The 27623-nt window shown below is 42.2% G+C and overlaps 1 protein-coding gene across 1 annotated transcript in view; it reads right to left on the bottom strand.

Moving 5' to 3' along the window:
• LOC126293573 (ankyrin repeat and protein kinase domain-containing protein 1-like) overlaps positions 1 to 25679 on the bottom strand; it is a 53186-nt gene extending 27507 nt beyond the window's left edge. Inside the window, exons 1-4 of the mRNA XM_049986848.1 lie at positions 25653 to 25679; positions 11592 to 11761; positions 11430 to 11477; positions 3522 to 4083 (exon numbers count right to left, since the gene is read on the bottom strand). Coding sequence (XP_049842805.1) covers positions 3522 to 4083; positions 11430 to 11477; positions 11592 to 11679 — 698 coding nt within the window. The 5' untranslated portion in view covers positions 11680 to 11761; positions 25653 to 25679. The remainder of the gene's footprint in view (positions 1 to 3521; positions 4084 to 11429; positions 11478 to 11591; positions 11762 to 25652) is intronic.
• Between the last annotated feature and the right edge of the window lie 1944 nt (positions 25680 to 27623).

Genomic DNA, 27623 nt, shown 5'->3' with positions numbered 1-27623 from the left:
AATTCCAACAGATTAACCAAACAAATCTTTGACTTTTTCCATAACCACAAAAAGAAACCCAACTGGTTTAAAGAAACTGAGAAAGACCTAGTAGAATTAAAGATTTCAGAAAATTCACTTATCGATCGAACAGATACATTAATAAAGAAAGATGAAACCATAAGGTTCCAAGACTAATCTACACAAAAGTCCAAACCCTTCGCCTCAGAAGAAGAGATGAAAAGAAGATCAGAAAGAATGAAGAAATACTGGGCCCTAAGAAAAGAACAATGCACAAAGAAATGATTGATCCAGCGTATCCCAAAGAGGGTGAAACGAAAGAAGAAGAAAGAAGATGTAGACATGGGAAAGGAAAACAAATGGTTTGGGGGCTGTGTATACCATGCCACATGCGGAAGTGTTATTTAATGTCAGTAACTGTTCGAGATGTCCATATGTTAAAAGATACCCATCTTCTCAAAACTGTGGCATCTTTCTGTTTTGATAGCTATATTTGTGTGTGTGTGTGTGTTGTGTGTGTGCGCGTGTGTGTTAATGGTTGTGATAACTTATTGTTTAATATGGCAAGATGGGTTGTTCATTAACCACTGTCACTGCAAGAAGCATGTCATCGAAATGCAGGGGATGGAGTGGGAAGCTGTATGGAACATTGATTTTATTGAATGCAGATGGACAACTTCCATGCAATAGGGTGTGCATCCCGTACCAATGAAGGAGCTGCTGGTTAGGAATTATGACATTTGTCCTATTTAAGTTATCAAGAATTTTTCCGAACTACACTTCAGAATAATCAGATAGAATTACATTTAAAGCTAACATGCTAGTAACATATCTTGAAAAGGTGAATGTGATGACATTTCTTTTGTTTTGAACTCTAAATTTCATATACAGGGTGCTAGAGGTATAAGTACAGTTAGACACCTTCTGTACATGCTTCGATAGAGAATCTCACCTTTCTCCTGGAGTGTAGTATACTTCTTAAAACGTATTCCTAATAACTTTGTACCACTCAGACGGAAGAAACAAATTTTGTAGCAGGAATTATAGCCCTATTGCACACATGTACCGAGAAAGTGAAAGAGAAGTGCGCAACACACCAAACTGTAATCTGCTTTGCTGTAGTTAAGATTTCCACAGTTCACGTTTTACAGCATGGGAATATAAGGAACAGGAAATTTTGGATACCTTGATACCTTTGTTTACTGTGCTGCTCCATACTACAGAGGAAATTGGCGCTGGTAGTGAGAGACACACAAGCTTATCATCTTAGTATGCCATTTATGGAGAATGTCATGTATTGTCAGTGGCAGCAGCACATACAGCAAACACTATTTTGCACAAACAGTTTCACAGTCAACTGTACAGCAAACAGAACAAGGCCTCTACAGTCGTATGCTCTGGCTGCAACCTGTACACGTCACTGTGTCTGGTCTTTTTGGCAACAAGTCATCAATTCCACCAGTGGAATGGTTCCATCTGTATTCAGAGATAGTTTACATTTGTTCAGTCGCTCAATGCCACGACTATATACAGGCATGTGCACGAATGGAATGTAATAAATTGTGAATGAAAGTAATGTCAAAGCAATTTGTGAAGCTACAAAAAACTTGGCTCTTCCATGATTTTTATTACGTAACTTATCTGATTAAAAACACAGTTAAATGTAGGGGTTCGATGAACGTGTTAAGAGAACTCAGTGAAAGCAATAGACAGCACAGTGTTGAGAATGGCTGTGATGTGGGGTCTGAGTGAGGTACAGTCAAGTTGAGTTTGCCCCAGGGATCAGTGTTGGGGCCGCTCCTGTTCCTTATTTATATAAATGATATGCCCTCTAGTATTACGGGTAACTCTAAAATATTTCTGTTTGCTGACGATACTGGTTAAGTAGTAAAGCATGTTGTGTGCACCACCGGCTCGGTTTCAAATAGTGCAGTTCATGACACAAGTTCATGGCTTGTAGAAAATAAACTAACTCTAAATCACAGTAAGACTCAGTTTTTACAGTTTCTAGCACACAATCCAACAAAACCTGACGTTTTAATTTTACTGAATGGGAATATTGAAATTGAACAGTCCAACTTTGTAGATGTTCAGATAGATATTTAACTGTCGTGGAAAGACTACGTTCAGGATCTTGTTCAAAGACTTAATGCTGCCATTTTTACTATTCGAACAGTATATGAAGTGAGTGATCGTTTGACATGAAAATTAGTCTACTTTGCTTATTCCCATTCTCTTATGTCGTATGATATTATATTTTCGGGTAATTCTTCCATTCTAAAAAGATATTTCTGGCTCAAAAACGGGCGGTTCTGGCAATAAGTGGTGTTAGTTCACGAACCTCTTGATGACGAGTCTGAGTATTTTGGTATCAGCCTCTGAATATATATATATATATATATATATATATATATATATATATATATATGTGTGTGTGTGTGTGTGTGTGTGTGTGTGTGTGTGTGTGTGTGTGTGTGTGTGTGGAGAGAGAGACACAGAGAGAGAGAGAGAGAGAGAGAGAGAGAGAGAGAGGGGGGGGGGGAGGGTTAAAATACTCAGATTCGTGAACAGAGGTTCATGAACTTATATATATATTCCTTACTGTCATTTCTTGTTAACAGTATTAGCTTATTCCCAAGGATAAGCAGCTTTCACTCAGTTAATACTCGGCACAAATGAAACCAGCATTTTGATCGGTCTTCCTTAGCTCTTGTGCAGAAAGGTGTGCAGTGTACTTCTGCATCCATATTCAATAAGCTACCGCTCGAATTGAAAAATCTTAGCAGAAATGCAAGCGCGTTCAAATCGAAAAATCGAAACTGAAGAGTTTCCTCAAGGCTCACTCATTCTATTCTGTCGAGGCGAACCTTGAAAAATTGGGCTGATTCTTCTTGTATTGTTGATTGCGTTTACTTAAACTTACGGCTTAACTACTTTCGGGTTCATAAACATTTTGTTTTTATCTGTTATTACGTTTATGATGTAACTTACTGTACTCGCATGTTCCATGACCTTGGAGATTTGCTCCTCAATTTGGCCCTACATGTAAATGAATTCATAAACATTTTATTTTTATCTGTTATTACGTTTATGTTGAAATTGAATGTACTGACATGTTGCATGACCTTGGAGTTTTCCTCCTGAATTTGGTCCTAAATGTAAATAAATAAATAAATGAAATTCTCTCATTAGATGGCTGCGATAGAGCTCACACATCTAAGAATACTAAATGACAAATATTACAGCAGGCATCAAAGCAAACACACACACACACACACACAGGACTGGGAAACACACACAAATGGCTCTAAGCACTATGCGACTTAACATCTGAGGTCATCAGTCCCCTAGAACTTAGAACTACTTAAACCTAACTAACCTAAGGACTGCACACACATCCACGCCCGCGGCAGGATTCGAACCTGCGACCGTAGCAGCAGCGCAGTTCCGGACTGAAGCGCATAGAACCGCTCGGCCACAGCGGTCAGCAAACACAAACACCTGGCTTGTCTCGTGCTTACCTGGTTTCTACTGCTGGCTTCGGCAGCAGGCTAGTCAGCTCGTCCATAACATTGGGATGGGAGCGCCACGCGTCAGACCAGCCCCGTGTCGCCATCACCTGGGCGGCGTGGGCCTTTATGAAGTCGACGGTGGCCTGCCTCAGGATGACGTAGGAGTTGCTGATCGCGAGAACCGCAGTGGCGGCTGCAGTCTCGACGGACAGCTCGGCGGCCACTTGCTGCTCGCACTGCGCCCTCAGGCCCGGCAGGCCGAACTTATCAGCCGCTGCCAGCAGCTGCTGGGCCGTGCCGGGCACCGTGTACACGTAGGCCAGCAGCTGGCGCAGGACCGGGCCCTGCACGCCAGAGACCGCGACCCGGCCTCCGGTGGCCTGCAGGGAGAAGCGGCGGAAGGTGTCTGCGAAGACGGGGCTCCTGGCGGCCAGGACGGCCGTGTGCGCCGCGAGGCGAGTCCCGCCGGCCACCAGCGTCACCGCGGCGTCGGGCCCGGCGTGCAGCAGTCCGGGCTGGCCTTCGGCTGCGGTTTCCTCAGCCTTCTGGTCTTGTTTCATTGTGGACGAATCTGAAACAAGGTCGGTGCCTTGAGCAGCCCTTTGCCCTTACGCACTACGCCACATACTTTTATGGGACACAGGTTGACCTGTACCCAGCAAATAGCTGATATACACTATGTGATGAAAAGTATCTGGACACCTGGCTGAAAATATCTTACGAATTCGTGGCTCCCTCCCTCGGTTCAAAACGTTTCAAATGGCTCCAAGCACTATGGGACTTAACGTCTGAGGTCATCAATCAAATAGCTCAAATGGCTCTGAGCACTATGAGACTTAACATCTGAGGTCATCAGTCCCCTAGACATTGAACTACTTAAGCCTTACTAACCTAAGGACATCACACACATCCGTGCCGGAGGCAGGATTCGAACCTGCGACCGTAGTAGCAGCGCGGTTCTGGACTGAAGCGCCTAGAACCGCTCGGACACACGGGCGGCCCCTCCACTGGTAATGCTGGAAATCAATATGGTGTTGGCCCACCCTTAGCCTTGATGACAGCTTCCACCCTCGCAGGCGCACGTTCACTCGGGTGCTGGAACGTTTCTCGGGGAATGACAGCACATTCTACATGGGGTGCTGCACTGAGGAGAGGTATCCGTGTCGGTCGGTGAGGCCTGTCACAAAGTCGGCGTTCCAAAACATCCCAAAGATATTCTGTAGGATTCAGGTCAGGACCCTGAGCAGGCCAGTCCATCACAGAGATGCTATTGTCGTGTAACCATTCCGCCACAGGTCGTGCATTATGAACAGGTGCTCGATCGTGGTGAAAGATGCAATCGCCATCCCCGATTTGCTCTTCAACAGTGGGAAGCAAAAAGGTGCTGAAAACCTAAACGTAGGCCTGTGCTGTGATAGCGCCACGCAAAAAAAAAAACAAGTTGTGCAAGCCCCTCCATGAAAAAGACGACCCGACCGTAACACCACCGCCTCAGAATTTTACTGTTGGCACAACACACGCTGGCAGATGACGCTCACTGGGCATTCGCCATACCCACACCCTGTCATCGGATCGTCACTTTGTGTGCCGAAATTCGTCACTCCACACAACGTTTTTCCACTATTCAATGTTTACGCTTCTTACACCGAGCGCGGCGTCGTTTGGCATTTAACGTCGCGTTTTGTGCCTTATGACCATGAAATCCAAGTTTTCTCTCCTCCCGCCTAACTGTCATAGTACTTGCAGTGGGTCCTGATGCAGTTTGGAATTCTTTTCTGATGGTCTGGATAGATGTCTGCCTATTACACATTACGACCCTCTTCAGCTGTCGGTAGTCTCTGTCAGTCAACAGATGAGGTCGGCCTGTACGCTTTCGTGCTGTGCCTGTCCCTTCCCGTTTCCACTTCACTATCACAACGGAAGCAGTGGACCTACGGATGTGTAGGATTGTGCAAATCTCGCGTACAGACGTACGACACAAGTGACACCCAATCACCTGACTAAGTCCGAAGTCTGTGAGTACGGCAGAGTGCCCCATTCCGCATAATGCACCTAATATGAAAAACGTATGTTTTTGGGGGTGTCCGGACGCATTTGATCACATTGCGTATGTCAGTTGCAGCAGTGTGACAAGACTGCTGTGTCAAATTGTTGGCGGAAGTGAGTAGCTGCAAATCTTTACTATTCCGACTTAAAAAGAATTTCCTATTTTGTTTGCAAAACAGGTCCCAAACTGGTCCGAGACCACGTTTGCTTAATTTCTTTCCACAATTATTTGCTTAGGCAGTCATTCAAAATCGAGTAGTACTTTACTCCAGAGCCGGCTTTCTGATTTCTCCGTTTAATTTAGCAAACAGCGAGATTTTACGTTTGGGATCCACATTACTCTTAACTTCTAGTTCTGTATTTTGACAAGGCAGCAGTTGGTCCACACAGTGGATCGACCATCTGCTTTTCAAATCTGGAGATCCTTTCTGTGCCGCGTGGGATTAGCCGAGCTGTTTAAGGCTCTGCAGTAGTGGACTGTGCGGCTGCTCCCGGCGGAGGTTCGAGTCCTCCCTCGGGCATGAGGGTGTGTGTTTGACCTTAGGATAATTGAGGTTGTGTTGTGTGTAAGCTTAGGCACTGATGACCTTAGCAGTTAAGTCTCATAAGATTTCACACATATTTGAACATTTTTTGATCCTTTCTGGGAAAGACTAACTCGAGGTAGTCACGTAGTCACACTGCAACTCATTCATCACACTTCTGACACAGACACGTGAACCATGTGTAGAGTGTGATTTGTTGGAGCCATTTGTCCAGAATAATTGTGTGATATCCTTTCATCTAACATATGAGATACCCTTTTATAGAGGGTTTCTGATCCTGAGTATTTGCCATTGACCATATGCAGTGAAATAGGTGTTACAACTATGTCAAGGTACATAAGAAGTTACTACATAAGTTAGTGTACATTACAGGTACAAATTATTTATGCTACATTAATCAAATGTACAGTGTTGCAATAATAGACCTAAAACTCTATTTCTATGTTACAAGTATTCAAGAATTCTGTAAGACTGTAGTATGGATTGTGTATTAACCATTTGTGCAGTTTACTTTTAAAATTATTGAAAGGTGTATTGAGTGCAGTATGTGGTAATTTGTTAAATAATTTAAAACAGTTCACTTTGTGAGAGTTGCCTGTTTTTGTCAGCCTATGTCTAGCAATGTCAATACTCTCTGTTTCTGGTATCATGTAAGTGTGTGATCCTTCTGGGGTTAAATTTTGTTCTGTTCTTTTTAGCATATATTGATGCATAAATATAAAGATTTATCACTGTCATTTTGATGAATAAGGGACGGCAGTGTTCCCTTGGACCAATCTTGCACATTATTCATAGCACCTTTTTCTCCATCAAGAGTACGTCACCAACATGACATGAGTGGCCAAATAGTAACAGCCCTTAAGATATACGAGACTGAAAAAGTCTAAAGTAAGCTGTTCTGAGATACTTGTTACTCACTAGATCAGACAGTTTCCAGATGATATAGGACACCCTCGATAACTTTTTTCAGACCCGGTTGGTACCGGGTTGCCAGATAAGTTTGGAATCAATGTGTATTCCAAGCAGTTTTACAGACTTTGGTTCTACCTCTTTAGCCAGTTCCAACTGCAGATGCTAAGTTTTCTCTGGGTTACACAGAAGTTTGGCAGCTGAGAACTAGTTTAGTGTTAGAGTGTCCTGTGCCATCACAGCGTGCAGGAGCTACTGAAACCAGACAATTCTCATTGATATAAGTTCTTAGACATAGTCTAATTCTCACTGAACATTTGCTCAGTTCCAGTTCGTACTCAGTATCTAGAATGTCCCCATTAATACCTTTAAATACGACATCTAATCACCAGTCAACAGCAGTCGTTGATGAATTCATTTTAAAAGACAAAATTGAACTAGTTCCGGAAAATCTGAGAAACAACAAGCTCCTGGGAGTGGCCACAATTCGTGCTGAGCATCTCAAAGCAGGAGGAATGCAAATCGAAGACCACATGTCTACTCTTGTGTTTAAGAAGTAGATACTGGAAAAGCTATGTATGGATTTCAATAGAAACCATATAATACCCATCTCTAAAAGGAGAAATGTCTTTATTGCAAAGATTACGAACGCTTAGCCTAATTGTGAATACATCAAAAAATAATAAGGTGCACTGTCCTCAAGAAGTTTGAGAGTGCGCACCGAGGGAGTAGGCATGTCAGAGCAGGCAGGCAAATCAACCGCTCTGTACTGCCGCACCAAATCTGTTAGAGCCTGCAGACAAGCAAGCCTCTGGACGGATCACCAACACAGCCTGCAGTTGCAAGCAACAGCGGCTCCAGTGAACTGTACGCGCATATGAGTTAAACACGTTGAGAAATGCGCTATCCAGTGGCATGTGCCCATTTTCAGTGTGGCTTGGGGATTTTGTGCAGTCGTCTTATGAAATCTGGAGGTGCTTATGAATAACCCTGTACTACAGTAGGCAACTCAGACGAGAAAAGGTTAGATATTTCAGAAAATAGCAATCAAAGAAGTTGAATATACAGATGTAGTTACACGGAAGGTAACAGCAAAGAAACTACGTTTAACACAAGAAAGACTTCCATTGATGAATGGATCGAGGACTTATGTAAATGCTCTGGGAAGGACAAGAACACAGCCATATGAATCACTTGAGGGGAGACGGAAGGCAAGTGGGCTTGAAAAATTTGATTTTTAGATTTTAGCGTATTTGAAATACTTTGTCTTTCCTGCATGAAACAGCTTCTGTTTTATATAAATACGGCAATTTTTTCGTGAGATATCGTGGTTTTCCTGACGCTTGTGCAATCTGCCGTTTAAATGCCACGTCTTCCTTTTTGCGCCGTGCTGGGATAATGCACAGCATTAAATTAAATTAAATTAAATTAAACTCATATTAAGCGACCTTTGTAAAGATAAATTGTTGAAGAAATGTCTTCATGGGAAAACCCAAAATTTAAATGAATGTGCCAGTTCTGTCGTTTGGGACCGGTTACGGAAAACTGTATTTGTTCAGCTTACAATCCTCAAATTTGGTGTTTATGATGCTATTTTACGCTTCAACGATGGTGCAATTAGAAAACTGGATGTTTTGGAATTATTGGATATAAAATCTAGTGGAAATACTGCAAAATCCTTGGTGCAAATAGATAAAGAGAAAATCCACAAAGAAGTTATTGGCAATTTAAAATGCACAAAAGAAGCCAGACAAAAAAGAAGATCATTATGATTCATATAATGCTCAATATGGTGCAGGAAAATATTAGTGGGAAGTCAGCCTCATCAATAACTATACTAGAATTGTAGTATTAAACTTTAAATGGATTTTTCTCAAACCTACATTTTTTTGTTACTTTCAGTACCATTATGTGATAAACTAATGGGGTTAGGAACTTGAAATTTGGTCAATTTGTACTGCAGGTAATAATAAGTTATTACAAGTAAATTGAGAACCATCAAACAATCAGAAGGAATTTTATAATAATTAATGTACAAATGCATAGGACAGGACAGATAGGAAGATAACATAGTGAAAGTCTCTAGAAGGGTGGAAAAACCTCAGATTATGTGATAGAAAAATAGTAAGATTAGCAATAATATTAACATCAACATTTGAGACTACAAAACAGATGGGGCGAAGGAATTCTGCTTGCCTGGAAGCAAAATTACATATGAAGGATGAAGCAAGGTGGATATAAAAAGCAGACAAGCAAAGGGAGGCTCCTCACAAAAAGCAGTCTAAGATCTCACATGCATGCCTTAAGACGCAGAAGAAATATCTAACAATCAACATCTGGATCACAGCATTGTATGAAAGTTCTTCTTGGACAGTGAGAAACACGAAAAGACAATCGGAAATTTGAGATGAAATGCTGTAGGACGGTACTGAAAATTAGGTGGACTGGTATGATACGAAATCGATGAAGAAATGAATATATGGCAAATGCTGACACACAGAAAGGAGACATCACGGAATAGCTTCCACGTAACTAGCAAATGTATTGGGGCAAGCTGTGTACCACTCCACTTTCCATTGTTGTCAGATGTATCCAATATGGCGGCGATGACGTCATGTGCTGTTGCCAAGTCTGCACACGGCCATCTGGGCTGACGTCATCGCCGCCATCTTGGATACATCTGGTAACAATGGAAAGTGAGGTGGTATGCAAGTTACCCCAATACTAATGCATAGGGGGTAAACACTGTAGGGGAAGTCAGACACCGCAATGTAACTGATGTCGTCGGTGTAAACTCTGCTGGCTGCCGACCTCTCCCAGGAGCCATTCCCAAATCGTCAATGAGCAGGTGCATAGTCGTGATACAAAAGCAATGAATTTTTTTTTCCACAATTCCGGACCTTTTTTGCGTATTGCTTCTCGCAAACGGCGCATAACGTCAAGGTAATACTCCTTATTGACCGTCCGACCTTGAGGCAAAAATTCATGATGCACTACGCCACAGTAATTGAAAAAAATAGTGAGCAAAACTTTGACGTTTGATCGAACTTGGCGCGTGCTTTAATCGGTCTTGGCTCCCCGGGATGCTTTCATTGGGCCGACTGGACTTTGATTTCGTCGTCATAACCGTAGATCCATGTTTCATCACCAGTTAAGACCCTTTTGAGAAAATCCGGATCAACACTTACGTCATTCAGCAGTTCCTCAGCGGCACTCATGCAACGTTTCTTCTGAGTTTTGGATCAAACTTCGCTGACACACGTCTCACGGCCAAAGCATCCGACAAAATTGCATGACACGAGCCGACCGATATGCCAACATCCTCAGCAACTTCTCTTGCGGTAATTTGACGATTTTCCAAAACAATTTTCTTCGCAAAATGGTTCAAATGGCTCTGAGAACTATGGGACTCAATTGCTGAGGTCATAAGTCCCCTAGAACTTAGAACTACTTAAACCTAACTAACCTAAGGAGATCACACACATCCATGCCCGAGGCAGGATTCGAACCTGTGACCGTAGCGGTCGCGCGGTTCCAGACTGTAGCACCTAGACCCGCTCGGCCACTCCGGCCGGCTTTTCTTCACAGTTTCGACGTTATCGTCCAGAGCGAGGTTCGTCATTGGCATCTTCTCGGCCATCTCGGAAGAGCTTGTACCACTTGCAAACATTTTTCTTTACTTAGAGCAGACTCACCATATGCCACTGTCAACATTTCAAGTGTTTTAGAGCACTTTATTCCATTTTTCACACAAAATCTGATGCAAATTCTTTGCAACAATTTTTATAATAATCGAAAATCGCCGAGCACACTAAAACAAGTCTAACCTTCCTATCTGTCAAAAAGAAACGAAGTATGTTGTACATAAAAACTGTGAACATATGTTCTGCATAAGTATACCAATATAACAAAAAAGAAATCTATAGTCGAATGTACGTTGCCCGCGCAATTTGGAAAGTCGCCTCACTTTCTGAACAGCCCTTGTACTTCACGAAAGGCAGCAGAGTGGTTTCGATTTTTCTCTGATTTTTTATCATTATTGACCAGGAAGTCATAATGCGTACACATTTGATTGGGCGCTATTCAACTGATTTTAAAGGGAACTATCATCTTTCTCAAATTATCTGCCAAACTCTAGAAATAGTAACATGTTCAGTTGTTCACTCTTCATGTATACACTGTACAAGTGAACCATTCTGAAATGATACTGATACATTCCAAAGCCAGGCTATGGTGTTGCTTTAATGATCTGTGGAACATGTATGCAACAGATAAGAGTTCATTCGTGAAATTACATGATTACACTATCACACACGACAGTTACTAAATCAAGGAATTAGACTACCAGAGGGAAATAAGCGAGAGACAATTTCTTGAACCGCGAAATTTTTCTAGGAAGAATGGAAAAAGTTTTTACCTCGATTGTCGTTTCTTAACGGTGAGACTGTGACTTCTGCACCGGATCCTAAAAAGAAATTCATACAGATCAAATGAATAAACTGAACTTGTACTCCATTACATGCTATAAAACTGTTATTATATCCGCACTTGTATCAACGGAAAACAGTAAAGATTTTACCTTCAGTGGAATCTCGGCCAGTGTGGTCAGCAGCTACGACTACTGCCACAAAACAGCAAATTAGCCAACTAATGCTCCTGCAGAACATAATGGAAGGACGGAGGCGTCTGGTCAAGTAATGAAATTTTCCTTTAAAATACCTTCAGCGCTGTTGGAGACTGTCGAATAACCTGTAATGTAGTTACAAAACTCATTCCCTTTCAACAACATACATAGCAAGTTAACAACTCTTAATTAATCTTTCAAACTAATTTGAACTACATCAGTGTCTTAGTTTAATATCACTTCGTCCCGATTCAGATAAGTTACTTAGGGTGCGCAAGTAAAAACATGGGCCACCTACGCAGGCGGGTTCAGCTGGAAGCAGCGTGACCCGGCGCAGAAAACATCCTCTTATTAGCTAATAAGGAGCAGTCCGCAGTTCGTGGTCTCGCGGTTGCGTTCTCGCTTCCAGAACACGGGGCCGCTGGTTCGATTCACGGCAGGGTGTCGGGATTTTCGCCTGCCTCTAGATGACTGGGTGTTTGTATTGCCCTCATCATTTCATCGACATTCATGAAAGTGACGGGATTGGACTGGGCAAAGGTTGGGAATTTGGGCGCTGATAACCGAGCAGTTGAGCGCCACACAAACCAAATATCATCATCATCATTACCTAATGACGAGCAGATAATGGCGACGACTTGTGTGCCCCCCCCCCCCCCCCTCGCCATCTGCCAGCGCGCCAGCGTGAACGAGACATTCTTTGCCCGCTTTCGGCAAGCCAGTTGGCAATATGTTGTGCTCACACCCTGCTCTTTTCCTCAAATGATTTTACAGCAACAAATTGGTTTAAAAAATTGACTTGCACTTTACTTATAGCCTTACGTGTCACCTACATGATGAAGTGCCCAAAATTTCAATAATGGGCACACATAACGAGATATTTCTGTTCATCTACATCCACATCCATACTGCGCAAGGCACCTGACGGTGTGTGGCGGAGGGTACCTTGAGTACCTCTATTGGGTCTCCCTACTGAGCGTCTCTCCTGTGGAGTCTTCCACTGTGGTTTATCTATCATCTCCGTAACGCTTTCGCGATTACTAAATGATCCTGTAACGAAGCGCGCTGCTCTCCCTTGGATCTTCTCTATCTCTTCTATCAACCCTATCTGGTACGGATCCCACACTGCTGAGCAGTATTCAAGCAGTGGGCGAACAAGTGTACTGTAACCTACTTGTTTTTGGATTGCATTTCCTTAGGATTCTTCCAATGAATCTCAGTCTGGCATATGCTTTACCGACGATCAACTTTATATGATCATTCCACTTTAAATCACTCCTAATGCGTACTCTCATATAATTTATGGAATTAACTGCTTCCAATTGCTGACCTGCTATTTTGTAGCTAAATGATAAGGGATCTATCTTTCTATGTATTTGCAGCACATTACACTTGTCTACATTGAGATTCAATTGCCATTCCCTGCACCATGCGTCAATTCGCTGCAGATCCTCTTGCATTTCAGTACAATTTTCCATTGTTACAACCTCTCGATATACCACAGCATCATCCGCAAAAAGTCTCAGTGAACTTCCGATGTCATCCACAAGGTCATTTATGTATATTGTGAATAGCAACAGTCCTACGGTACTCCTCTACGGCACACCTGAAATCACTTTTACTTCGGAAGACTTCTCTCCATTGAGAATGACATGCTGCGTTCTGTTATCTAGGAACTCTTCAATCCGATCACACAATTGGTCTGATAGTCCATATGCTCTTACTTTGTTCATTAAACGACTGTGGGGAACTGTATCGAACGCCTTGCGGAAGTCAAGAAACACGGCATCTACCTGTGAACCCGTGTGTGTGGCCCTCCGAGTCTCGTGGACGAATAGCGCGAGCTGGGTTTTACACATCGTCTTTTTCGAAACCCATGCTGATTCCTACAGAGTAGATTTCTGGTCTCCAGAAAAGTCATTATACTAGAACATAATACGTGTTCCAAAATTCAGATACGATACTGCGCTGGATTCGAGGAGTTAGCAATGAAAAATAGGGGGCGCTATGATTTTGCCTTTGGTACATATTACGTAATATGTTGCTGCAAATGTAGGTGAGCTGCGGTAATGAATTTTTCTTCACACTAGGTAGGTGTGCTTTGTCCATGTGTAATCTCAAGAAAATGGTATTTATGTAGCATTTTCGTTCCCGACCGCATGTGTGTGAAAATTAAAAACATGCCTCATACATCCAAAACCATTCGAGATATCGATAAGAGATTTTGGCAAGTGATAGCACGCAAAGAGGACAGTATTTGGCTCTACAGATAACATACAGGACTTTCCTATCTACGTCAATACAGCAGAAGCTAGAAATTTTTTTTTATTTTTTTTTAATCCAGTATTGTAATTTCTTCAAGTCTTCGACAGCTATCGAAAAGAGTATGACAATTAACGTCAAATTTCTCCTCTTATGTTAGTGCAAACCAAAACAGTAAGGCTTTCTCTAAGCTACTGACTTCTCTGGCCGCCAGTTGCATGTTTAATGTGGCACTATTTCAGAATTATATCTCAATAGTTACTGTAAGTCGAGTTTGTCCAAACTATACTGTGTTTTGGCAAAAGAAGCAATATTAAGCATGTCAACAAGAGAAATCTAGCCATTACTCATAACTGGTAATGCTTCTTCAAATGAGAAAAGCTAGCCGGTGTGGCCGAGCGGGTCTAGGCGCTTCAGTCTGGAACCGCGCGACCCCTACGCTCGCAGGTTTGAATCCTGCCTCGGGCATGGATGTGTGTGATGTCCTTAGGTTAGTTAGGTGTAAGTAGTTCTAAGTTCTAGGGGACTGATGACCTCAGAAGTTAAGTCCCATGGTTCTCAGAGCCATTTGAACCACACGAGAAAAGGTTAACAATTCATACAAAAATAGCTCGATAATTCTGCTGCAACTTTGCTAGAATCCCATAACTCATCGTATTGTTGATAGTGAACCATGAGAACAGAGGCGTCCCAAAGGATTTTCTCCCTGTTCTTCATCAGAGAAAAGTCGCAACGCTGAAAAATTTTAGTGAAAGGCAGGACCTGCAATCGGTGCCAACTGACCTTCAACACAACAAATGTAACGTACAACGAATTCACGGACAGAAATATCGTTTATTGCATCATTACACGATTCCAGAACACGCAGTGTAAGCAGTTACTTCCACAATATATCTAGGAGTGTTCATTGAGGGCAGTTTGAAGTGGACTCGGATACACAAGATTAATCACAGGTAAGACAGATACCAGACAGGTTCAGTGGTAGAGTTCTCGAGAAACGTGATCCGTCAACAAAGGTAGTAGCCTCAAATACTTTCGTGTGACCATTACTTGAATATCGCACGTCTGTCTGCCCGTACCACATACAGGGTGGCGCATGAAATGTGTTACCAATTGTTTCTTTCATAATTTACGACGCACATTAGATATTCCGCTGGGATCTCTGCAGCAGTACCAGCAGAGCTTGGAAAAACAAATGAGTTACGAAATGACGTGTAATTCACGATACTGCCGCTAGGAGACTAGTAAGCAGCAATGGCTGACAATGGAAGAGTGACGACACAGCAACGATCGGCGATTGTGTTACTTTTTCATGAAACGAAAACCCTTGTTTTGACTCAGAGGCGTTTTCGACAACAGTTTAACACACGATGGGTCCCTTGTAAGAAGACCATCCACAGGTTGTACGATAAATGTGTACAGGAAGGACCAGTATTGGAAGCGAAGCGACCTCAGCCTAAGCCTGTTTGTTCGCTGGAGAATATTGAAGCGATACGAGTTGCTGTACAGAGAAGTCCCGGGATATCGTGTAGAAAGGCAGCAGTGCAACTGGGAATATCCAGACGCTCCATTCAACGCATTCTTAAAAGTGACCTCCATATGTACCCATACAAGATGACCTGTGCACAGAAGCTCACTGAAGAACACAAGCAGCAGAGACTACTGTTTGCTCAGTGGGCGGAGGATAGGGAAGAAACTCTCAACAACGTTTGGTTTTCAGACGAGGCGCATTTTCATTTAGACGGTGTGGTTAAACAAAAATGTACGCTTTTGGGCCACTGAAAACCCACAAGTGCTTCATGAACGACAGCATTATGCTTCGAGGATCACAGCGTGGGCAGCAATTTCCAGTCACGGACTTATTGGACCCTTTTTCTTTGAAGAAACTCTGAACAGCGAGCGTTATTTGAGCATGCTTCGCAATAGCTTCATTCCACAGCTTCGTGCTACTGCCGTGCTCTTCAAGACGGAGTGGTTTGTGCAGGATGGAGCAAAGCCACATACTGCAAACACTGTGTTGGAGTTTTTACCCCAGCATTTCGACATGCGGGTCATTTCACTCTGGTTTCCTTCCAGGACCCTTCAATGACGGATAAATTTGGCCCCCCAATAGTCCAGATCTCAATCCATGTGACTTTTTTCTTTGGGGGTACCTAAAGGAAAAAAAAATTTCCCGAAACGTCCACGTGATTTAATGGAGCTCAGAAGACTTATTCTTCAAGCTTGCAGTGAAATTACGGAAGACATGTGCCCTAGGGTAATCACTAACTTCAGTGTTCGTTTGAAGGAAGTTAGAAAACGAAATGGTGGACATATTGAGCATGTGCTGAGTTACAACAAATCCCCATGGACATTGTAGTATATGTTCCTTTCAGATTGTATTCAAAATAAAGTTTATATTCAAAAACAAAATGGTAACACATTTCGTGCGCCACCCTGTAATTTTGACAGCGGAAACAAAGAAGAGCCAAAGATGAAAAAAAAAATTGGAAATTTGTGGTAAGGACTATGGGACCAAACAGCCAAAGAACAGCACGTTTTGTTACATTTTCATTTAATAAGGAGCCATCTGCAGTGACAGACGGTGCAGGAGTGGATTCTACGACACGGCGTGGTTTACTGCTAAAATTCCGACAACATACGTTCCTATAGGACTCAACCCATATAAGCCTCTGGGTTCCTTCTACGTACATTCTGCGAAACGAAGGGCTAAGCAAGCCACATTTATCCGTCTAACTTCACTTACAATGTGTGCAGAAAAACTCATCATAGCACGATATACCAGGTGATCAAAAAGTCAGTGTAAATTTGAAAACTTCATAAACCACGGAATAATGCAGACAGAGGTAAAAATTGACACACATGCTTGGAATGAAACGGGGTTTTATTAGAACAAAAAAAAAAACAAAGTACACAAAATGTCCGACAGATGGCGCTGGACAGCAAAACGTCAGTGACTGCGCATGACAATCGTGTATAAAAGGAGCTGTAATGAGAGAGAGAATCAGATGCGCCAGCAGTCGCAGCATGTTGACGCTACCCGAAAAGGCGCTTTTAGTGAAGCTGTTACCAGAATGGGGAATGTGCTAGTTCAGCGTTACGATCTAATCGCCATAGGAAGGGGATTCGAACGGTTAAAGGTTCGTTGACAAATGCAACTTTGCGAAAATGATTTCGAAGTTCGAAGCGACGGGTTGTTTAGACGATAGACCCCGTAGTGGCCGACCGAGCACAAGGCGTAATGCTGCTCAGACAGTTCAGGAGCCGGCCAGAGTGGCCGAGCGGTTCTAGGCGCTACAGTCTGGAACTGCGCGACCGCTATGGTCGCAGGTTCCAATCCTGCCTCGGGCATGAATGTGTGTGATGTTCTTAGGTTAGTTAGGTTTACGTAGTTCTAAGTTATAGGGGACTGATGACCACAGCAGTTAAGTCCCATAGTGCTCAGATCCACAGTTCAGGAAGAAGAGGAGACTATGCACGGGGGAGTCAGCGCTCGTGCAGTCGCACGTCGCACCGGCATTCCATACACTACTGTTTGGTTGGCACTTAGGCGTACCCTCCGATGCTATACGTACAAAATCCATCGGCATCATGAACTGTTACCTGGAGATTTAGTGAAGCGGAGGGCATTTGGGGTGTGGGCGTTTCAAAAGATGGCGTAAGATGACGATTGGTAGAGTAACGTGTTGTGGACCGACGAAGCTCATTTCACGTTCCGAGGGTCTGTCAGCGCCCACAACTGCAGAATTTGGGCTACCGAAAATCCTAGAACTGTCGTGGAAACTCCATTGCACGACGAGAAAATACAACATTATTCCTCGACTACAGCTGTTGTTGAGGAATGATGGTGGACATATTGAGTATTTCCTGTAAAGAACATGATCTTTACTTTGTCTTACATTGTTATGCTAATTATTGCTATTCTGATCAGATGAAGCGCCATCTGTAGGACATTTTCTGAACTTTTGTATTTTTTTGGTTCTAATAAAACCCCATGTCATTTCAAGCATGTGTGTCAATTTGTACCTCTCTATCTACATTATTCCCTGATTTATTCAGTTTTCAAATTTATACTGATTTTTTGATCACCCGGTAGCTCTTGTTTTAATATCTTACACACTATCGCGTAGTTTGCATCTTGTGATGCAACAGAAGGACTGTGATGAATACAAGATTATTTTAATGCAATGCATGCATGTGAGAATAGCTTTAATTCTGAACGCTGGTGAGCATTAAACTTGGATTCACTGTTACCTAAGGGAGCATTTAAGATCGCAAATGGGCGTGCGCATGTCCCTTGCGTCTTACGGATTTTCGTGTTATCTCGAGCGGGTTTCGGCAGCTTTCTTTCTTGGTTATCCGTTCCAGTGAATATTGTAGGCTATCTAGTCGGCAGGTCAGACACACGAGTTAACACCAACTTCCTCTTTGTGTGAAACGTTACACTTCACATAATTCAACAGAGCTCAGGTACACATGAGGTCGTCATTCGCTGATACTTAGTAATGTCGTTAAATGTCAGTGAGTTTTGGATTATAGTCCTGTCGTCTCAGTCAACATTATTAGCCTTATTGTATTTGCTTATTCAATCCAATTTTCAACAGTTCGTTAACCTGTCTATAAATTATTAGGCCTATAGATACGAGAGTAAGTCAATTATTACCGCACAGTAGTTATAAAATTTTATTATAATCAAATAGGAAACTTACAAGAACATCATTTTTCGACAGTCTCCTTGCGTTTCAATGCACTTGGTGCACCGTTGTACAAGCTACCTTATGCCCTCATAAAAGAAGGTTCTCGGTTGAGCTGCGAGCCAGGAATGCACCGCTTCTTTCACTGCTTCATCCGAGGCAAATCGACGGCCCCTTAATGCCTGTTTGAGTGGACCAAACAAGTGAGAGTCACAAGGGGCCAGATCGTGACTATATGGAGGATGATCCAGTACTTCAGATTTGAGTTACTGGAGATTTTCAGCAGTGTGGGCGGCAGAATGCGGACGGGCATTGTCTTGCAACAACACAACACCACCGGCCGGTGTGACCGAGCGGTTCTAGGCGCTTCAGTCTGGAACCGCGCGACCACTACGGTCGCAGTTTCGAACCCTGCGTCGGGCATGGATGTGTGTGCTGTTCTTACGTTAGTTAGGTTTAAGTAGTTGTGAGTTCTAGGGGACTGATGACCTCAGATGTTAAGTCCCATAGTGATCAGAGCCATTTGAACAAAACACCTGTTGACAGCAATCCTCGGCGTTTCCTTAGAACTCCAGGCTTTAGCCTGGCAGTAAGCATCTCACTGTAACGTACACTGTTTATTGTTGTGCCCCTTTCCCCACAATGTTCCAGTACTGTATCTTGTTCGTCCCAAAAAACCGTAAGCTTCAGTTTTCCTACGGACGGTTTTTCTTGCACGGCGAATTTGGATGTTTGCATACTTTGCCGTTTACTCTCCGGCTCGTAATGGTGGATCCTTGTTTCGTCAGCAGTAGTGATCCTGTCTAAGAAGTTGTCGCCTTCGTTACCATAGCGATCCAAATATTTTTTTGGAGAGGTCCAAGCGCGTTTGTTTATTCAACTGCGTGAGTTGTTTTGGGACCCATCTTGCACAAACTTTATGAAACCCAAGTCTGTTGTGGATGATTTCGTATACAGAACCGTGACTAATTTGCAGACGATGTGCCACTTCGTCAGTAGTTAATCGTCTGTCTACGAGAATCATTTCACGTGAACGCTCAACGGTGACTTCATCTGTTGCGGTAAACGGTCGTTCGACTCCTTCATCGTGTGTAACACTTGTGCGACCATTTCTGAATATTTCAATCCATTCGTAGACACTCCGTTGTGGCAAAACACTGTTCGCGTACTGTACCGAAAGTTTTCGATAAATTTCGGCCCCTGATACGCCTTCCGAGCCCAAATAAACGGATCACAGATCGTTGCTCTTCTTCGGTGCGAATAGACAGCCGATCAGCCATGATTAACAACACGGCAGCGATAACGAAACTAACCTAGCAGCTTGAAAACTGCAAAGATATATCACAACAAATAAACAAAGCATGCGTCATCAACGTAAAACGACGGTGCTACTAAAATAAACAAAAATATAACAAAATTGTGGATAATAATGGACTTACCATCGTAGTTTCGTACGTGTATGCAAGTGCATTATTTAAAGCACTGGTGAACGACCATCCTCCAAGACACAAAGGCGAACCAGCCGCTGGTGCAGGTCATACGTTTGCTCACCCTGTCTCTCATTTTCTGGTCTCAGTACGTCCAGACACTGTTTCCAGAGGAGAAGGTGACAGTTTGATGCAAATAATGTTTAGAGCTTACGATTTATCTCTTTGAAACCGACTGCTTTCTTATACGTAAATTCGTGAATCCACTCGAAAACAAGGAAATACGAAGGTTTATACTCTGACAGAATAGAGTTAAATAGTTTGAAAAAAAGAAAGTTGTTTCAGGATGAAGAGAAAATAAATCATCTACTAAGAGATCTATGGACAAATGAGACTAAACTGTGAGGTTCAACGAATTCGAGAAAAAAATTCATATACTAACATGACCCTCAGAAAATTTCGTCTTATATTAGTTCAGTATACGGACTGAAGCCATCTGTCCAGACACTTTGCGACAATAATGGCATCGAAACGGATGACAAGAGAGAAGGTTAAAAAACCAAAATGAAGCAAAAGTGTGTCGCTTATAGACATTATTACAGAAGTCTTACAAATAAACGCAGGAGTAGTAACAAAATTCTTGTTGATTCTAGGGCACAGTGGCATCTTTCAAAACGGAACAGTAGACAGCTTAGCGAAGCGACCAATGAACTTAGGTGACACCCTAGATGACATACTGTCTTATCAATATAAATACTGAGCTTAACCCCGGCCCGAGTGGCCGAGCGGTTCTAGGCGCTACAGTCTGGAACCGCGTGACCGCTACGGTTGCAGGTTCGAATTCTGCCTCGGCCATGGATGTGTGTGATGTCGTTAGGTTAGTTAAGTTTAAGTAGTTCTAACTTCTACGGGACTGCTGACCACAGCAGCTAAGTCCCATAGTGCTCAGCCATTTGAACCATTTTTTAACTGAGCTTAATCAACGAAAAGTTAGGAAGGACAGGCAGACGCAATGGGATTCGGCCATGGTATCAAAACGAGTACAATATGGCCAGATGGACCCTAAAAGAGTGTTTATTGACTGTGGTAGTTCGCTTCATAACAATTTCGTGCATGCGCTTAAATCGTGGCAAATTCGCAACCCACCTGTTCCTAATAGAACTGAAGGAGCTCCGTTAAGTGATTAGTGCAATGAAGAAGGAGACGGGAATCATCTACTGTTCTCATGTACCAGATGCAAGACACAACGAAAGTCCTTTATTAACGCGTTGGTTTACGAAAATTTTCCCCTTTCAAAGTCGGGTTTAGTGTTGTTATCAACGCAAGATAGCGCACTGGTTTTAAATGTGATGTTCAGCCACTTAAATACGTGTGGCCCACCTATGCAAACACTCTGTGTACATGATGTATGGATTTTTATAAGTTATGTTTCCCATTTTTATTATTGTGGTACAATCACTTTATGAGTACTTTATGGATTGACATGTATCAACCATTTATTCATACCCTAAATTTTTTGTCAATAGCAATTCACGAATTGTGTAGTAGAATAACCATTAAATACTTTGAAAATGTAGTGCCTAGTGCCAATTAAAATAAATAAATAAAGCAAAAGAAAGAATGAGAGAGAGGAGAAGAAGAAGGTCGGAATACTAAACACTGTTATTTCCAAAGTCGTTTCACTAAGGAAGATCGTACCGTGGTTCATCTGTCGCACGAACACCTAATAAGCGACGACTTTTTCTTCACCAGTTGGGACTACATTGAAGAAAGCGCTACAAATACTGCAGGACTGCCAAAGCCCCTAGTTTCAAGTACGTAGGGCATTCTCGGACGGAAGATCAAGCAGAACTTCGGTGCAAAGGAAGCTCATGGAGGTAAAGGTAGATGTCATTTGTGTGTTAGTGAAAACGTTCAAAAGCAGAAAAGTACGACAAAGTGAACAAAACCACAATTTTAAGAGATGCACATGTGGCAGAAACTGCAAAAAAATCTGTTGTACGTTCAAATGGCTCTGAGCACTATGGGACTTAACATCTGTGGTCATCAGTCCCCTAGAACTTAGGACTACTTAAACCTAACTAACCTAAGGACATCACACACATCCATGCCCGAGGCAGGATTCGAACCTGCGACCGTAGCGGTCACGCGGTTCCAGACCGAAGTGCCTAGAACCGCACGGCCACACCGGCCAGCCGTTGTACGTTCCAAGTGTGAAGTAGATTCCTAAGAAAGTGGTGAATAATTCTTCTAACAAAACTATGTTATGTACCTATGCTATTTGTATATTACCTCAAGTTTTTGTAATAGTTTTTAATTATAGCAACAGTCCTATAACGGCTTTGACTTTTTTTCAAGATAATTAGACTTACTAAACTTAAATGACGAAGTAAGTGAAAGATATTAAATGCATTACTGAAAACAGTTTTAAAAGAAATATTCATGTTCTGGATCCTGGTTATGCACCAACAGATCTTTTAAAAGTATGTTATTAATGTAATTCAAGAACAATTAATGAATTTTATGTATTTTTTAAATTTTTTTATGATGGGCACAAAATAAGCCCCCCTCCCCCCCCCCCCCCCCCCCCCCCCCTACGTGGCAGTACACGTTACTGAAAATGGCTTGGTATTGCGAGGGTTAAAGTAAATGAAGTGTTTATTCAAAAGATCATAGAATTCTTTTGTGGTTGCTGGAATTCTTGCTCACTTTCCAACACCTTTACTACTTAATAGTTTCTGTCTACATCTACATCTACATGGATACTTTGCAAATCTGGCGGAAGATTCAACTAACCACCTTCACAATTCTCTATTATTCCAATCTCGTATAGTGCGCGGAAAGAACGAACAGATATATCTTTCCGTACGAGCTCTGATGTCAGTTATTTTATCTTGGTGATCTATCTTCCTATGTCGGGCAGTGCCAACAAAATAATTTCGCATTACGTGGAGAAAGCTGGTGATCGAAATTTCGTGAGAAGATTCCATCGCAACGAAAAACGCCTTTCTTTTAATGATGTCCAGCCCAAATCCTGTATCATTTCTGTGACACACTCTGCCGTATTTCGCTATAATACAAAACGTGCTGCCCTTCTTTGAACTTTTTCGATGTACTCCGTCATTTCTATCTTTTAAGGATCCCACACCGCGCAGCAGTATTCTAAAAGAGGACGGACAAGCGTAGTTTAGGCAGTCTCCTTAGTACATCTGTTACATTTTCTAAGTGTCCTGCCGATAAAACGCAGTTTTCGTTAGCCTTCCCCACAACTGTCACTAGCAATAAAAGACGGTGTCAGCTGATTTGCGGTTTAAACAATGACAGCACAAGACAAAAAAATTTATGTCCATCTGGAGTTTGACTCCTAGTCCATAGCTGAGAATATAGTTAAGTATTCTGGTGAGAAAATATTCAAGAATCCTCCGTCTAACAAAAAACAGGAAACTGGGAAACACTACCGTAATTTCAAAGCACCTTTCACGAGCCAGCCGTTCTCCATGCTGTCGGATGTCTATATTCAAGAATTAAAAAGCTGTGTCAGTTACATTAGTAGCAGCAGCGTTCGCTGAAATGTTGCTCGATAGGTAGTAGCATGCTATAAATATCACTCAGTATTTACAGGTGTTGCTAAATATAGGTTTTAAGAAAAAAACGCTGTAGGGAAGCAAATTTTAAGCTATCAACAGCAGGAAAACAACAGCTGTCTGGTGTAACTGAAGTGTATGCAACTCTTTCCAAAGTAGCCACAGTCTCTTCCATTTACTCGTTTAAATTTAGATGCCACAAGCGTGAAAGCATTAAGCACTATAGTAAAATTTCTGTGATTTTCCTGTTTTCTGTTACAGTATACTTTAAGTCTTCCAAGACCCCGGGAGGTTCACTTCCCTGACGGAATCAATGGAACGCGAAGGCTGCATAAATGTGTACAAGATGTCAGTGGCTGTAAACGTGCACGAGGTCTAGAGACCCTGGAAGGTGGACAAACAGGTACTCGCTGCCTAGAACAATCATCGTAATTGGGAGAGAGTAGTATATACTGTTTTTCTGTCTGCCACGCAGCATTCTATTACATTTGAATACTTCCTACACTCTTTTTTGTAGTTTTTGACTTGCAACGTAACACGTGGAAGAAATTTTCGTCCAAATTTCCTCCACATTCTTACTTAGTCTATCAAAAAACATTGGTGTTCCCTGAGTATCTAAAGTTCTACCAACTGGCATATGCGGCTAACGTATATTGCCGATTCAAAGATTTCCAACAAGTCTGTACTGTTGCCATTGCTATTCGGATCTAACAAACTTCCTGCAATAACAGCATTCTTCCAGGAACCTGGTTCAAATACATACAACATACCGCAATATTAAATCATCAGACGATCAATTCCAATTACAAAATGATCTAGAGAGATGATGCGAAAAGTGGCAATTGGCACTAAACAAAGAAAAGTGCGAGGTCATCCACATAGGTACTGAAATAAATCCGATAAATTTTGGGTATACGATAAATCGCACGAATCTAAGGGCTGTCAATTCGACTAAATACCTAGTAATTTCAATTACGAGCAACTTAAACTGGAAAGATCACATAGTTAATACTGTGGGGAAGGCGAAACAAAGACAGCGCTTTGTTGGCAGAACACTTAGAAGATGCGACAAACCCACTAAAGACACAGCCTACATTACAATTGTCCGTCCTCTGTTAGAATATTGCTACGCGGTATGGGATCCTTACCAGGTAGGATTCACGGAGGACATCGAAAAAGTGCAAAGAAGGGCAGCTCGTTTCGTGTTATCGTGCAATAGAGGTGAGAGTGTCACTTCTATGATACGCGAGTTGGGATGGCAGTCACTGATACAAAGGCGGATTTCTTTGCGGGGAGAACTATTTATGAAATTTCAATCACCAACTTTCTCTTCCGAATGCGAAAATATTTTGTTGACACCCACCTACGTAGGGAGAAATGATACTCATAATAAAATGAGAGAAATCAGAGCTCGAAAGGAAAGATTTAGGTGTTCCTTTTTCCCACGCGTCATTTGACTGTGGAATGGTAGAGAAGTAGTATGAAAATGGTTCGATGAACCGTCTGCCAGGCACTTAAGCCTGTGAATTGCAGAGTAACCATGTAGATGTTCAAAAATGTTCATACGCGTGTGAAACCTTATGGGACTTAACTGCTAAGGTCATCAGTCCCTAAGCTTACACACTACTTAACCTAAATTATCCTAAGAACAAATACACACAGCCATGCCCGAGGGAGGACTCGAACCTCCACCGGGATCAGCGGGAGAGTCCATGACTGCAGCGCCCGAGACCGCTCGGCTAATCCCGCGCGGCGGTGTAGATGTAGATGTAGATGTAGATGTAGATGTAAGTACTACTAGCTGCGCCGTTATTAAATTAAGCTGTAAGAAGTAGTAGTCCGCTAAAAAGCAGAGATGACGCGAGCCGATACAGAAATGCGTCAGTAGACCTGTTGTGCTACATGTCGTGGAAGGTAGTTAAGAAAAGGAAAACTTCGTTTCACTAATCTTCTCAGACATTTTTGTGAATTAGTAACACTGAGAATAGGAGGCTGTCACTTTGAGAAAAGTGATACGCTCAGCACACCGCACGGTGACGGAAGACTTACCAAACACGTCCCGTTCCACGTCGTAGCGAAATAATGTCTAATGCTTACATGTACGAAATACATTTCACGTTATTTTTAAGAGATTGCTTGTACGTATATTACTTTATCTAGTCCTATTGAAAGTAAATTAACGTCGAATTGTGTAGATACTGTGTATTGCAATGTAATATGGGCCAACACAGTTCACGTCAATACGGTAATCCCTCTAAGCAAATAATAACATTTACTGCTTTTTATACATTAATAATGTGGCATCAGTTACACTGACTGACAATTCTGAAGATCATTATAACTCTGAATCATATAGTAAGAGCAGCTACGTAGTTCAAGAGATTGCAGATGTTACTTCATCGGTGTGTACTTCGTTTCTCAAGATTAATTAAATACGTTTACTAATACATATTCTACACTACGAGCTTGGAATTCTCAACGCCCCAGGAAATGGAAAAATAAACACTTTTATTGCTCATTTACACGTCATAAACTCAATTACGTCGCTTAAGTGTACCAAAACAATAATTATATCTTTGGCTTTGATTTGTATTTACATTTTTCTGCGTTTTTCCTTCTTAAACACTATATAGTTTCATTACCAAATGAAATGGTTGTCTTAGGCATAAGTCTACTACAGCTCGATGACGAACGTTAAAACTCGTTCTTCCCTCTTTCTTTTCTACAATGTTGCTAACAAGAAAGCAAAGATATATCTGACTGCAACGTCGGTTATACAATTTTGCAATCCGTTACTAAGTACGGTAAGTATTTTTTTTTCTTTATGCTCCCTTCCTTCTTTTGCTTACTCATTTTAGAACGATTTTTATAGGAAAAAGACTCAAAAGTAATAAATATTTTTCGTTCTTTAAGATTCTGCCGGCCGTGGTGGCCGAGCGGTTCTAGGCGCTTCCGTCTTGAGCCGCGCGACCGCTACGGTCGCAGGTTCGAATCCTGCCTCGGGCATGGATGTGTGTGCTGTCCTTAAGTTAGTTAGGGTTAAGTAGTTCTAAGTTCTAGGGAACTGATGACCTCAGCTGCTGAGTCCCATAGTGCTCAGAGCCAATTGAACCATTTTTTTTTAAGATTCTGTTGAAAAAGTTACTTCAATGTATGCTACCTTGGCGATAAAATTAAAGTTAGAAATAAAAATGGCTCTGAGCACTATGGGACTTAACATCTGAGGTCATCAGTCCCCTAGAACTTAGAACTACTTAAACCTAACTAAGGACATCACACACATCCATGCCCGAGGGAGGATTCGAACCTGCGACCGTAGCGGTCGCGCGGTTACAGACTGAAGCGCCTAGAACCGCTCGGCCACAGCGGCCGGAAAGTTAGAAATAATCCACGTTTTTCTTCTAAATATTTTAAGTAATAATGGCGCTAATAAAAGTTTATCTTTTCCCTTCATGCATTTACGAACTTTTCTTTAATACTGGTCACAAACCATTCGGATTAAGTACGATATAAAATGAAAAGCCGGGAACTAAATTTTGACTTTAATGTAATGAAGGTATATTCATGAAATTTGATAGTTCTGTACATGGCGCAGCAGCTGTGAACGAGGGCTAGTGTAACCCAAACTAACAAACAAATCTGACAGGCCAGAAAGAAAAAATATTACTAGTGGTATCGCCACTTTTAACCTAACATTAAAACTATGCCAACTAAGCTTTTCCTCTTCAGGCTTTGGCGGCCAACAATCGCTATAGGCCTATATTACGGTATGTAGCGGTCAGTTGAGTGTACGGTAAGACTGAACTCTTGCCAGTAACGAGAGAATTTGTATTAGCTGGTCGACTCTTTACTTTAAGAGCTTGACAACTCTCGCTGTGCACCAAGTCTCCCTGGAATCTACCTCATGAGCTTAATGCAATTCACCAACCAATCTCAAACACAATAAGCAACCATTCTTCCTCACGAGAGGCTTCGGCATGGACCCACTAGTCCGGGTGTTTCAAAAAGAAAATACAATCG

The sequence above is a fragment of the Schistocerca gregaria genome, chromosome 10, assembly GCF_023897955.1.
Source record: "Schistocerca gregaria isolate iqSchGreg1 chromosome 10, iqSchGreg1.2, whole genome shotgun sequence".
In the NCBI taxonomy this organism is placed as follows: domain Eukaryota; kingdom Metazoa; phylum Arthropoda; class Insecta; order Orthoptera; family Acrididae; genus Schistocerca; species Schistocerca gregaria.
Note: the sequence above shows the minus strand (reverse complement) of the source record. Positions and strands in the feature narration are given on the sequence as shown.